Genomic DNA, 15,732 nt, shown 5'->3' on the forward strand with positions numbered 1-15,732 from the left:
GACTGGAAGATTGTGTTATTGGAGTGAGTTAGATTTTGTAAAAAAAAATAAATAATTTATGACTAAAGTCTGCAACATCTCTATATATAATTCTCTTCGTGGCTTAACCATGCGAGACATCACGATGAAAAAGTCATGGAAAGATAACTCTTTTATCTCTGCAAGTCTGGCTAGAGTTACCCCACGTAAATTCCGCGGCGACAGAGAGCGAGGCTCAGAAAAAAAAAGAGAGGCGGGGCGTATGCTACGCCGCGGGTCGGCTCGTTTATTTTATTTCATATGAAGTTGATTTTGTCTATATTATAAATAAAATTATATTTAGTATTGTGACGTTGCAGGTCAGTGTTTGGGCCTTCTATGACGATTGGTCTCGGATGGCAGCGGGCAGGGAATGAGCCCGGGACCATCGAGACGGCAGGTACCCAACCTTAGATCATCTCTAGAGGTGGTGAAGGGAAACTACCATCGTATTATTGTACCCGGGCTCACCTTGCTACACTTGTGGGCCTGTTACTATATCTTTCCTTTTGACTATTAGTATAAGCGTTTTTTCCCTTTTACATTAGGGAATTGTATTATGGGCCCACGGGGGCTATTAAGGAAACTCTATTCTTAAAAGCTAGAGTTTAAAACTTGTTTATTATTGAAATGTGGTTTATTTACAGGGAATACATTATTCGTAAGCTGTGAGTCTCCAAGTCTGAAGTTTAATGTCTAATGTTCAAAGTCTGAATTTCAAAGTCTGAAGTTTAAAGTCTGTAAAAGTGTGAGGTTTAAAGTCTGAAGTTTAAAGTCTGTTAAAGTCTGACGTTTAAAGCCTGATGTTTAAAGACTGTTATAGTCAGAATTTTTAAGTCTGCTTAAGTCTGAAGTCAAAGTCTAAAGTTAAAGTCTAAAGTTAAATTTTAAAGTTAAAGTCTGAAGTTTAAAGTCTAAAGTTAAAGTCTGAAGTTTAAAGTCTATAGTACTAAAGTTAAAGTCTGAAGCTAAAGTCTAAAGTTAAAGTCTGAAGTTTAAAGTCTAAAGTTAAAGTCTAAAGTTAAATTCTAAAGTTAAAGTCTGAAGTTTAACGTGTTACGTCTAAAATTCATTTATAATTATACTAATATTATGCAAAAAATTCTAAAACTACTAAATTAAAAACAACAACAATTCTAAATATTCAAACTTCTCATTTCTTTTTGTCTTCGGTAACCCTGTGTCATAAAATCAGAACAATGTTCATGTTTCCTATTATCCCCAGCCCGGTGTAAAGTAAAACGCAGACATGACATAAAATTTCGTCTTCTCTATGCTTCGACACTCGTCCGCGTTATTTTCCGATAACACTTTTTATTTTTTGTAGCCAGGGAGTGGAAACATTCTGGACTTATTACCTCCCCCTGGATTGTCAGTCTGTTAGGCGGCGAGACGCCCAGCTGTGCATTATGATCCTGGGATCTACTGATAGGTTTGCCCCCACACTGGCACACACACAAGAGTTAATGCTGTGAATTTCAGATTCCTTGCCGAGTCCGGATACACTCTGGACTTAAGTATCGAAACCCTAGCTGAGAGGCAAAGATGGCTGGCTTTTCGTTTCAAAGTTCTTTGAGTCCGTCTGTGTGATTGTATCCCCCCCCCCACACACACACCCCTTCTTTCCCCCTCCCCAAATCGATCGATTCGGGACGGTGGTTGTAATCACTGAATGGTTTCCATGAAAGTCACATTGAAGTGGTGTATTGTTGCAGACAGAGTGTGAGTAGGACTACCTAATTACCATGGATTAACTTTTGAACTACTTGGTTTTGTATTCATGAACGGTGAACATCCGTATGAATAGTTGACATCTGTTTAAGATTTAATGGTGGTTGGGAATTGTGGTGATGATCCAACCCTTTAGTAAAACCATTCTCCTAGTAAGGCGATATCAAGTTTCTCTGTGGCCCTTTTAAGTCTCGAGACACGATCTTTTTCCTTTGCAGCTTCTTGTGTGAAGAGGCCAATCCTTGATGCACAGCTGCGGTCATGGGTTGGGCATCGATAATCACCAGGAGCTGTTGCACTTTCACCCTTCTTTCTACTTCTGGTGTGTATGGTATCTGCTATTCCTGGACCCCTTACTTTATGCTTGCTCTCCATGTGGATCTATTCTGTGCCACTTTTTTCTGTTAGTGTCGATTTTGAAGGGCTTCAGATCGCGTTTGCATACATCAGTTTACCTTCGAAGTGTCGACCAGCGGCTCTCCTGCCTTCTGTTAATCACCATACAGAATGTCTTGTGGAAGTCGACATTGTGGATTTCTGTGGACATGACCAAACCAGCCAGGGCGTCTGTTGCTGGAAACCGGATGTCCTGGCATCCTGCTCTTCGTAGTGCTTCTTCATTAGTTGCTTTATCTTGCCAACTTATTTTTTAAAAAATCCGTCTTAGGCATTGAGTGAATGGTATACATTCATTTGTTCCTGTTATCAACTTTACCTATAATATAAACCCATTGTAAATGGCGATTGGTTTGCTTGCGCATAAATTTTTTTGTGTCATTTTATTTTATTTGCTTACCCCCCTTGTTACCAAATTAAAATGTCAATAAAAAACCACAGAAGATTGTAGATTAATTACAATCCAAATAATTATATTTGTATTCATTGTACAACACACTCTTGCTTTCCATTTCTTTTCTCTTTTTTTTCTTTTTTCTGGTTGGGATGATCGGGTGGTTTTGTGGGCGGTTCCGTGGGTACATGTTTATGTTTAAACTCAAACTATTCATGTTACATGTTTATGTCTACCAGTTGGTTTGTATGTTTTTACATATTTCTGACGCTCCGTTATAAATGTAAATTATAACATTTTAGCCCAAACCTCCCGCAGGACAACGGGGGATGGCAGTAGGCAGGGTTCAAACCCGGGACTATCGAGACGATAGCCCAGAGCGCGTACCTCACGACCAGGCAGCCATCCTGCTTTATTCTTTAGTTCAACGTTTTATCGTTTTCTTTACGGAAGAGTTCAATTGTTCTTCATTAAACTTTCTCAAGTATACCTAGAATCACCTACACCTATCTCTAAGGGTTTTGTCTGTTGGACCGATGGGGCGACACACAAGATCTGTCGACCATCTTTGTCCATTCCCCTCTGTCTATTGCCTTGGATAGTATCTCTTTCAATGGCAGGCCCGTCTATTATTCTATGCTGCTTTCCCAACGCTTTCTCTGTCTGCCTCTCCTTCTTTTTCCAGGTTCTGTTCCCTGAAGGACGATCTTTGCGATCCATGAAGATCTTGTAATATGCCATACCCTAGATTTAACAGCGGTTCTCAACCTTTTAAGCTCGGTGACCCCTTTTTACATTCCCCCACTCTGCCGCGGACCCCCCCCCCCCCCAAACACACACATACAGCAATAGAAGAGTAGACAATAACAATCCCTATTTTCGATGGTCTTAGGCGACCCCTGGCAAATCGTCAATCGACCCCCCCCCAAGGTGGTCGCGACCCACAGGTTGAGAACCCCTGCCCTAGAATATACGTTCTTAATATGTTACCGGTTGCCTACTTTAGATTTCTACATGTGATTTCGTTTGTTTTATTGCCTACATATGGCCCACGTGTCTGGGAAAACTTTTTATCAAAATCCGGTACTTAAATCTGATACGGCCATCTCTACACTTCCACGGGACGAAAATATTGTATGCAAATTTTTCTGTACTATAAAATGGAGAAATGGCTGTCATAAAAGCAAATGACCGACAGTCCTGATAGTTCCGCTGTTTTTTTTTTTTTTTTTCTTCCAGACATCTCGCGTTTCATCGCGAGTTCTCGGAGCATTACGGAGCGGAAACTAAGAACGACAACCGCATTAGCGCTAATGTACTTGTTAATTAACGCCAGCGTGCTTGTCTGCCCCCTGCCAGATAGAGTTATCCTCCCTGTGGTCACACTCGGAAGATCGCTCTGATTTATAATGACCAAGGGGGAATAATCCAAAAAAAAAAGGGGGGGGGGAGACAACTCTCGTTCTTATTGAGTATTAGATTTAGATCTTAGTAGATTGTGCATTTCATTCGCCCCCCCCCCCCTTTATATATTTTAAATTATTAACATTGGCGATTTCTCCATATAAATGTGGTCATACTTAGGATATATAGTTTATAGATCTAGAAGTTTCCTTTTGATTTCTTAAAAAAATGATTGGTGTGTTTTCGGCTTACACGTTTTATTAGTAGACTACTATAAGGGGGGTAATTTTGCTTATGCTTTATTTATCTAACTTGTAATTCCCCACTCCCATTTTGACCTTACCACTCCTTTATTTAAGTTGAAATTTTAAACAAAAATATCCCTCAGTGGAGTGGTGGTTATGACTTTTTTTTTTTTAAAGTGAAAGTTATTTAACAACCCTATACAGTGGCAAGGTACCCGTGAGCCCAGGTTCAGGGTGATGTGACTTTGGGCCCCTTACAGTAAGTTGAGTGTGACTGAGCTCAAATTGAGCATTATCGGATATAGTACATATACAAGAAAACATACGACAGACAACACACAAAGTACACACGTTCCCCATGGGGTAAACGAGAACGAGGTCCTCAATCTTTTTGGTCATTCATTAAGTTGCTCAGTTTTCATAGACAAAGTTTTAAATTACTTTGAAAAATTGGAAATGTCTTTTTCTACCTTCTGGTTATGGCAGGAGTCGGCAACCTTTTGAGTCGGTAGAGCCAAAAATTATAATTTATAAAACATCACGAAGTTTTTTCTTGCCAACTATAAATAATACTGACACATTTTTTTTTCTGAAAAACACGAATCTATTTATTCATATATAAGTAGTGTTTTTCACATCAAATTAGATTATATATATATATGGCATTATTAGATAATTATTTTTTATTTGGGTAACAACTAAAGCAGTTAAACATTTACTTACAACACTAATTTGTACTTCAATAACAAACATTGAGCAAACAAATTCAATGGGAGCTTTGGCTCTGCGTGGTTTTAAAAAGTTTGGATACGTTTGGCTCAAAAATTTTTTTCAGTTTCAAACACGACTTTAAATTTTCATTTGTTAGTTGACTTCTTACTTTACTTTTATTTATACTCATGCAAGAGAACGCTTGCTCGCACGAATATATCGATCCAAAGATAGTCAGCCTTCCAAATGCCAACTTCTTCACCTGACTGTAGCAGTCTGGAAAATTATTCCATTCGCCGAGTCAACTCGCGGCATTCCTTTTAAAGCTGTCCAATATTTTTGCGTTGCATACATTTCTGGACCTCCAACCTCCCAATTGCTTTTCAACTCTGTAAATTTTCCACCCCGCAAAGCTTTACTTTTTAATCGATTAATTGCATGTCTAGAGATCCAGTATCAATTGCAAATGGATCAATGTGGATTTCGTTACTATTTATGTTGAGAGGATTTACTCTAAATGCTAGAATGGTTTTCTTTGTTTTGAATTGCTCAAATCTCTCAAGAACTTCATCTTTGATTTTTTATATAACTGTGCTGAAGTAATTTGTGTCAAATGTTGCACGGATTTCATCGCGATACTGCTTTGGATATTAAAACGAAGTAACTTAACACTCTGAATGTTCTGAATATCTTCTGCAAAAATAATATATTTTTCTTTAAAACAAACAAATTCTTCTACCAAACCGTAGGATGGGTTTCCCTTTCCTTGCAGTTTTAGACTCAGCTCATTAAAGTAAAATGCTTGCAACCATTTGTCGTTTTATAATTCAGGGTGATTAATGCATTTTTTTTTCATTTAGGAATGTATTTATTTCATTCAAGCACAAAGCAAAACGTTTCAACCTTTGGAAAGCCCTCGCACTTTGTTGGGAAGAAGGAGGTCAGAATACTGAGTTCCCGTTTCGTTTTAGAATTCTTTAAACTGACGATGGTGGAGTTTTTTTGAAAAGATGTTATACAAAATCTTGATGGCCAAATTTATGACCTTAACTATTTCGGTAGGAATCTTTTTAGGCCCAAAGCACTTCCGAATCGCACAGTAAAACGTAAGAATTTCATGGTTTATGTTTCTCCGAAAAATCGTTGTTGCCCCTTTATTTTTTCCTGTCATATTTCTGTCTCCATCAGTTGTTATTTAAACGATTTTATTTAAATCGATCTTAATGTGTTCAATGTATTTCTGCACGGCATTCACTACATCTCCTCTAGTTTGTTACGAAACATGTTCTTTTCTTGGACCTTGGGAAGACATATACCTGACAAAAAGGGCAATTGTGCCGTGTCTTTTATGTCTCAAGACTTATCTATAGCAAGTAATAAGACAGAAGAAAGTTGAATATCCTCCAATTACAAATATGTTACAGTTGAAGACATTTTAGCTATTCTATCTTGTACTGTTTTAGCGGATAGAGGCAAATCTTTGATTTTTGTTTTTCAAGATTTCTGGTTTGTTTTTGAAATCAGAAAACAGTTCTTCAGATGCACGCAGGAAGCAGTCTTGGACATACTCACCATCTGTACATTTTCAACTTCTAGTGGTGCCGCAAAGCTTGCCGGATTAGCATTACTTGTAGATTGCTTCTAACTTTGAGAAGATAATTCGCTTCTAACTCATTTATATGAAACAGCAAACTATACCTCATACCTAAAGCGAGTGGTGAAGATGCCAATTCGTCTTGCATCAAAAGAGAATTAAAACCTACATAGAAGCATCCGGCGACGGCCGGGAGCTGCCGACGGACTGACAACAATGACGACGCGTGTAATGGGGGAGGGGTGTGGTGAAAAGCGAGTACAAGTGGCTGAGAGACACAATCGGTGCCTAATCCTCGTTAAACGATTCAGAACTATTTTTTAAAAAAATCTTTCGATAAAATAAATATTTTTTGCGTATGGAACTAAAGAGCCACAACTTCAAAACCAATGAGCCGCAGGTTACCGACCTGGGGGGGGGGGGGGTTATGGCATGAAAGATTAATGATTCTCATGATGATATACAATCATACCAATCATCGAAAGTTGTTTATGTAGATTTAATAATTTTATTAGTAGCTTTCCAGAAGTGTTAGAAAAAATCTTAATTTACTGTTTACTGATAGTAATAATACACGTAATTCAACTAGTGAGTATGTATCCCAATGATAAGGGAAGAAATAATAAAACAAAGACAAAAACATGCATAATTTTATTTTATAGTGCACTTTTACATTGCCTACTAATCATCATTATTATTATTATCATCATTATTATTATTATTATTAAAAATCTTAACACGTTTAATTTGAATGAAATGCTCTACCGACAATTTTAGAGTTACGTTCCTTATATACAGTTTATTCTACAACAATAAGATTTATACCGATTTGTTATTTTGCTAGGACTCCAGAAATATAATTTAGGAAGCACAAACATATAATGACTTAAGTTAAATAATGTAATTAGTTTGAAACATTGAAATTTTCATAGTCAATCAGGAGCGGACTGGGTGTCAAAATCGGCCCGGTCATGTTTATTTCATCCGCCCATATATTTTATATTACATACTTTTATTGATGGACTTCCAGTTCTAGGTCTACCTGTCCTCAAAATCATAATGTTAATAGCTGTACACATGCATACTGTGAATATTAAAAGAGAGAGAGAGAGCCCCTTTTGTAAGAGTATACTGTTACGTCTCTCCTACTATCCAGACTCTATTCTAACTGCACCACACGACACAACGAACCTTACAACTCAGGGCTCCAAAGTATCAGTCAGTTTAATTTCAAATACATCGCAATTGGCAGCAACATTAACACTGTCTTTACAAACACCTAGTCTTGCTCCGCCTGACATCACACACCGTGCTGGTTCTCGCCTCGTACTGGTCTCATAGCGAGGTAACGTGAAGTGATTCTGACACACTCGCTCTTATATAGTGTCTCTACTGGCCTCGAACCTTCTTGACCACTCCAGTTGATCACTTTCGCCGTGACTTGCGTGCGTAATATTTACAACACTGGTCCTTGCCGAACTGGCATGTACTGTCACTGGTCACGGTCCTGCGCTGGACTGTGGCGATTTGGGTAAGCTAAAAACACAGAGCACTACCCCCATCTGTGTCACCACCAGGTTTACAACAATACTATAAAACCTTTGACAATTTAATACGTGCCTTGGTGACATCATTGTGGCCATTATCTTATAAAGCACAGACGTGATTTCAAAAAAGAAGATATTACTGTAGTCCTACCGGCCTATTTAGGCACCTATTTAGGTACCGGCCCACTGGGCAATTGCCCGAATGCCCATATAGCCAGTCCGCCAGTCAACACATTTCTGCATTATAAGACCCAGTTTGGCCCCCTATCGGTCTTGCCCCGGGCTCAATGAACCCCATAGTTGCTATAATTAGGAGTAATGATCTATATTCCAAAAGCGGTAAGATTGTACAATGTACATTTATGTCAATCTTTTATCCAAGTAAAGTAAAAAAATTAATGCATTCCTTTCAGTCCTTGCAATCTATAGATCAGATGGATGCACCGGTCGTCTGTTTCTATGGCTGACCTACTTAGCGTATTTCCTTTTTTGGTTGTTTCAGGCAACCGTCCTCTGCTCCAATGACATTAGCGAAGAGGAGCACTTAAACGAATTTGTCCTAGCATATGAAATAAGAATCGTGCTCAAATGTTTTATAGCTTTCACGATTTTTTTGGGTGAAAAAGGGGGGGGGTGATGTGGTCCATGACATAGTAAAACAATTTTTAAAGTAAAATTTTCCTCTCGGATCTTGCGATCTGAATACCATCTTTTTTATATGGCTTACGGCTAACGAGGGTGTAATTTGACCAGCACAAAGACCAACCGCTTTATTCCCCCAACTAATAACAGGTGCCCATTTAGAATTGGGTGGACCCATGGGCGCCCTAAGAATCCCGAGATTAAAAATCCAAGTCTTCACCGAAATTCTAACCCGGGACCTCTCAGTTCGAAAGTTTAGGGCCTCATCAGGTCTGAATCCTGTCCAGAATAAAGTAAAAAAAACAATAAGGGTCTAGGACAGTGCCACTCGGTCTAACTACTTCAATAAAGTAGGAAAAGTACTGCCTTAGAGTCTTAGTTACGGACATTTGAAGGGAATATTATGTAACTATAATTTATTTATTAGTAATTTGTGTTGGGCCGTTCATTACGATACAGTAAAGTTCCCCTTTCAGACCTTGCGATTTATAAGTAGATGATGTTAAGGTCACATGTTTCTTTGGCCAACGGTTAACGAACAGGGTGTCATTTGGCCAGCACAACGACCAAACTTTCCCAAACTAAAGTCAGGTACCCATCAGAGCTCTAAGAATTTCCGAAATTTAAAATCCCAGTCTTCACCGAGATTCACACCCAGGACCCCAGGTCAAGCGCTTAACCACTCAGCCACCGCGTCACACACGGTACAAATATAAAAAAAATTGCACATATTTTTTTGACATCCAATTGGGTTAAAGGACTACTAAGACATTCAACCGTCTTCTCCAGCCTCCTTTTCATCTATTGCTCATCCTCCTCTTCAAACTCCCCTACCCCAGGCCAACACACCCAGACTGAATTCCTGCAACACAAATATCACATTCCTCTTGTATTGTTCCTCCCCCGGCACGCTCACAAGAGGAAATCCTCATCTTCACTCAGTTTTGGCATCGACAACTCAATCACGCCAGGTCAATGGGTGGCTCTATCGCTGTTTTAATAATAGACCTTTCAGTCTTGCATATTTGCGAGTTCCTAAACTGAGTCTCTCCCCCGCCCTCCCAATGGTGAACCTACATAGTCTCACTCCATTCCTGTCAGTGGCGTAGCTAGGGTTGGGGGGTAGGAGGGGGAGAGTTTGAAACTACCCCCGGGCCCCCACTTGAAGGGGGCCCCCAAATGAGTGTTTTTTTTGCATTAAATACTAAATATTTCGCAAAATGAAGGGGTTCCCGAAGAGGTAAAGCCAAAGGGCCCTCAAATGATGAAAAATTCCTAGCTACGCCCCTGATTCCCGTGCACCCAATTCTTTTTCCTCTCCCAACGTGTGCCTACCTACACTCTTGTCATATTAGATTGCTTGGCATTCTTGAACCTTCTTTTCTTATTTGTAATGTAACTAATCACATCAACAGTTTCACTTAATAGAAGTGTACCGCATACACATTTAAAAAATATTAATCGTCAACTAGATAACAAAGGGAGTTTGTGGTTCTTACACAAACTCATGGGTGGCCCCCGCGAGACAGTCGTCTTCAGTATTCACATACTTTATCATAAATATATGTGAATCGACACCCTAACCCTAAACTAGATAACCAAGCGAGTTTGTGGTTCTTACACAAACTCATGGGTGGCCCCCGCGAGACAGTCGTATTCAGTATTCACATACTTTATCATATATATATGTGTGTGTGTGTGTGTGTGTATGCATGTTCTTACTTGAAATCGAAGATGCGGTTTAAGGCGAAGTGCCTATAAACTCTTTTTAAAATACGCTTCTATGGGATAACATATGCCATCTTCGTCTTGGAATATATGGAGCGCTCTTGGGAAGGCCCTAAGATAGGATAACTACGTCATGCACATTACAATGCGTCAATCTAGTCATGCTTGTTAATGAGAGACTTAAACTATGCTAAACCTTTGGTTTTCCTAGCTGATTCAGGCAACCCGTTCAATGCTCCAATGGCACTAGGGAAGAAGGAACTCACGACACGACTTTTTTTTTTCATTGATTGGCACTGGCCTATCGGGATCAAAACACCAGGCAAAGTCGGTATCGTAACTATCACTGAAGTTTATTTCCTGCCCTACACGTGACTCTTTTGAGTTGTTGTTTGTGTGGCTGTTTTTTTTGTTAAACTAAAAGAAGAGTTACTGTTCTTGAAAGGCGGGTCACCGAGATTATAGACAGGTTAGGTTGATCTGACCACAGAACACTTTCTAGCAGTGTCCCTCTGATGTTAGAGATTGGACTTAATGAGAATAAAACAAGGATTATATCAAGATATATATCTAGAGAGAGAGAGAGAGAGAGAGAGTTAAATCGAGTGAGAGAGAGAGATTGAAAGAGAGAAAGAGACAGAGAAGGAGAAAGAAAGATCGAGACAGAGAGAAAAAAACGAGAAACAGACAAAAAAAAACCAACATACAAACAAGGTTACAAAGACAGTTTGTGTGGAAACACAAACTCAAAATCGGCCCCCGAAGTGGTCCACCCAGGCAGGAAAAAATGGAGAAAGAAGGTTGACAGATCCTGTGTGGTGCCCCAAAGGTCAAGCAGACCAATGGATAGGTGAAAGTGAATGTGAAGTTAGATGTGAACCTGGCCTAACTCTTATTCAAAGCCTCTAGAAAAAAATATTTCCATAGAAAAAAAATATTAGAAAATTGCTCCAATTTTGGGTTCAATAGAAGAGAATACTTTTGCGATAATATGAAATCTACTTATTAATTGTTGTTTGCAATTATTAACTTATTTGCATAGTAAATAGATTTTTTCTCTTTAAAAAAAAAGGGAAACATTTTTTTGGTAAATGTAGTATTTAGTATGACAGAACTTACATAACTTAGCAATACAATTGTAAAAAAAAATATTTTTTGACCAAAATCTAAAACCATTTGCATAAATGTGTAGAAAAATATGATGTATTTGTGCAACCCTTAATAAAAAGCCTCCAATGTTTGTTACTATTAATAGTGAATAGTTGTAAAAATGGTGTATTTTTATGAAAAAAAAATTGCTTGCATAATTGATTTTAAAAATTCAATTTTTCGCTTTCAGAAAAGAAAAAAGTAGCCGTTGCATCAGAACTTTGAATGAACACGATATCCGATTTTCATTTTCCCCCTTCTAGTTTATGAGATCTAAACGGGACGAACGGACATTTAGGCCACACAAAACTAATAGCGTATTTTCCCCTTTCGGGGGCCGCTAAAAAAAAAACAGAAAGAGACATAACAAGATATAGAAATAGACCAAAATGGTATGTTCGCAAAGAGCGAAGTAGAGAGAGGGGAAAACAAAAGAGAGAGATGGAGAGAGAAGGACGGAGAGAGAGAGAGAGAGAGAGCATAGAGGAAGATAGAGAATGAGAGAACTAAAAGAACGAGATTTATACGACATGTAAAGAGGGCTATTGATCTATATCCAGTATTATCCAGCAATTCTTTTGTACTTCATTTTGTATGTAAATAGGTCACAAATCTCCCCCTTCCTTACTTTCTCAGCTATCCCATCATGCACCGTTGACCTTCACACAATCCAGTGCAAATGGAGTGGCACATTTGCTTGGCTACATTTAACACGGCTGTATCAATCTGTCACTCGTGGGATAACGACCTTCTATCTTGTCTGTTGCTAGCAGGGTATAACACGTACTTATAAACATAATCTTACAGCAGAATGTAAGACTCCTTCATGCTAGCTCAGGTGGAAGCTGATAAAATGTCTGTTATCATATTGGGCAGACAAAATGTCTGTTATTAAGTACACGATGTCAATTTATTAAAAAAAAACCAACAACATTTTTTTTGTTCCTCTTTTAAAAAAATATACGAAACAAAAAGAAAAAAAAAGTCGGATCATTTTGAAATTGTTGATGCCAAAGTTATAATTTAATTCTTTCAATTTTTTTTCTTCTAGAATTTCCCTTTTGTAATATTATTACTTTTCAAAATGTATGTTCTTGTCTGCTAAAATTATAAATAAAATAATCCCACCTCTCATTGAAATTTGTATCAAATAATCCAACTGGAAAGGGAAACAACTTAAACTTCTTTTTCTTAGCACGTCTGGTAATTTGGGTCAAAAACTAAAACAAAAATTTTCTTTGATTTTAATCCGACCGGTTGGGCTTCCTGCCAAGTTAATGTACATGATTAATGGCAGTGATTCCCAACCTAACTTGGTCTGTGGCCAGTGATTCCCAACCTAACTTGGTCTGTGGCAGTGATTCCCAACCTAACTTGGTCTGTGGCAATGATTCCCAACCTAACGTGGTCTGTGGCAATGATTCCCAACATAACTTGGTCTGTGGCCAGTGATTCCCAACCTAACTTGGTCTGTGGCAATGATTCCCAACCTAACTTGGTCTGTGGCCAGTGATTCCCATCCTAACTTTCTCAATGGCAGTGATTCCCAACCCAACTTGGTCTGTGGCCAGTGATTCCCAACCTAACTTGGTCTGTGGCAGTGATTCCCAACCTAACTTGGTCTGTGGCAATGATTCCCAACCTAACTTGGTCTGTGGCAATGATTCCCAACCTAACTTGGTCTGTGGCAATGATTCCCAACCTAACTTGGTCTGTGGCAATGATTACCAACCTAACTTGGTCTGTGGCAATGATTCCCAACCCAACTTGGTCTGTGGCAGTGATTCCCAACCTAACTTGGTCTGTGGCAATGATTCCCAACCTAACTTGGTCTGTGGCAATGATTCCCAACCTAACTTGGTCTGTGGCAATGATTCCCAACCTAACTTAGTCTGTGGTAGTGATTCCCAACCTAACTTGGTCTGTGGCAATGATTCCCAACCTAACTTGGTCTGTGGCAATGATTCCCAACCTAACTTGGTCTGTGGCAATGATTCACAACCTAACTTGGTCTGTGGCAATGATTCCCAACCCAACTTGGTCTGTGGCAGTGATTCCCAACCTAACTTGGTCTGTGGCCAGTGATTCCCAACCCAACTTGGTCTGTGGCAGTGATTCCCAACCCAACTTGGTCTGTGGCAATGATTCCCAACCTAACTTGGTCTGTGGTAGTGATTCCCAACCTAATTTGGTCTGTGGCAATGATTCCCAACCTAACTTGGTCTGTGGCAATGATTACCAACCTAACTTGGTCTGTGGCAATGATTCCCAACCTAACTTGGTCTGTGGCAATGATTCCCAACCTAACATGGTCTGTGGCAATGATTCCCAACCTAACTTGGTCTGTGGCCAGTGATTCCCAACCTAACATGGTCTGTGGCAATGATTCCCAACCTAACTTGGTCTGTGGCAATGATTCCCAACCTAACTTGGTCTGTGGCCAGTGATTCCCAACCTAACATGGTCTGTGGCAATGATTCCCAACCTAACTTGGTCTGTGGTAATGATTCCCAACCTAACTTGGTCTGTGGCAATGATTCCCAACCTAACTTGGTCTGTGGCCAGTGATTACCAACCTAACTTGGCCATGCAAATGTGTTTATATGTATCACGGGCCTAATCATTGAAAAAAAAAATCTTGGAATCTAATCCAATCCATCCTTTGCTGCTTCAATATGCACATTAAGCCAACATTTCATGGGCCGGAAAGCACCGCATCACGAGCAGGACGTGTCCCAAGGGTTTTAATTTGGGCACCACTTCCTTTGAGGTCAAGGGGCAGTGCTAGAAACATCGCTGTCACACCTATGTAAGTGCTTCTTTGTCTGTTCCTTTTGTCATTCGCACAAGCTGGGCGTCTATTGTACGTATATGGCACAAAGAAGAAACCATTGGAAGGCGCCATGCAGTGATACATGCCACCCTCATGCCCTGACACTGATTTAGTCCACGCATGTACAAAATAAAAGACGGAGCTTGGAGTCTCAGGTGGCATCAATATGGGAGCCAATCTTAAATTTATATATTTTTCCCCCCCCTCGTTTATTCTCCCGCACTCATGCACGCACACACAACGTCCACGTTTGTTGGAAGGGAAAACCTCGGCCGAGAGAGAGAGAGCTTCAGTTCCATCTTTAGCCCTGGCTGGGGCAGTTACAATCGTTGGGTAAATGAAGATGGATAACTCGGGCTAACTCAATCTCTGTCTCTACCACTTTGTCAGGAAACGAAGTTAATGAATTCACACCCAATCTCGGACAGGTCCGCTGTATCCAACTCTACAGGTCTCCCCCAAGACACACCCCCCCCCACCCCAACATTCTCTTGTCTCCTATTTCCCCCTTTCTTCATTTCGGTAATTAGGAACATGGGCCGGGGGGAGGGGGGTGATCCGTAGATTTTTAAGGCGGAGAGGCAGGTGGGGGATGGGGAGTAGGGTAATGTATAATCTTTTGGGTAAGCAACAAGCAACTTTATTGCCCTTTTTTGTTTGTTATTCACATATTTAAACACATCCCTATAATATTAGTTTTTTTATGTTTTGTTTGTATTTGTCTCTCAGTAAACAAACAAAACATGAAATGAAAACATAAACTTAAGACTGAAAATATAAACTTAGACTAAAAACGTCTAAAACATAAACGGAAAGCATTAACTGAAAACATAAACAGAAAATATAAACTGAAAACATAAGCTGAAAACATAAACTGAAACCATAAACAAAAATCATAAACTGAAACAAAAACTGAATACGTAAACTGAGGACAAACTGAAAACATAAACAAAAATTTAAACTGAAAACATAATCTGAAAACATAAACTGATAACATAAACCTAAAACATAATCTGAAAACATAAACTGAAAACATAAATTGAAAACATAAACTGAAAACATAAACTGAAAACATAAATTGAAAACATAAACTGAAAACATAAATTGAAAGCATAAACTGAAAACATAAACTGAAAACATAAACTGAAAACATAAACTGAAAACATAAACTGAAAACATAAACTAACATAAACTGAAAACATAAACTGAAAACATAAATCTAAAACATTAACTGAAAACATATACTGAAAATTAAAACTGAAAACATAATCTGAAAACATAAACTGAAAACATAAACTGAAAACATAAACTGAAAACATAAACTGAAAACATAAACTAAA

The 15,732-nt window shown here is 39.0% G+C and overlaps 2 protein-coding genes across 2 annotated transcripts in view; both read left to right on the top strand.

Moving 5' to 3' along the window:
* The window catches only part of LOC106074881 (extracellular sulfatase Sulf-1-like), a 61,423-nt gene that overhangs the window by 9,552 nt on the left and 36,139 nt on the right, over positions 1 to 15,732 (top strand). The window lies entirely within an intron of this gene.
* Positions 13,093 to 13,644, top strand: LOC129923728 (LWamide neuropeptides-like). Its single transcript, XM_056016194.1, has one exon. The coding sequence runs from the start codon at positions 13,093 to 13,095 to the stop codon at positions 13,642 to 13,644; it is 552 nt and encodes a 183-aa protein (XP_055872169.1).

This window comes from Biomphalaria glabrata, chromosome 17 (assembly GCF_947242115.1).
Source record: "Biomphalaria glabrata chromosome 17, xgBioGlab47.1, whole genome shotgun sequence".
NCBI lineage: Eukaryota > Metazoa > Mollusca > Gastropoda > Planorbidae > Biomphalaria > Biomphalaria glabrata.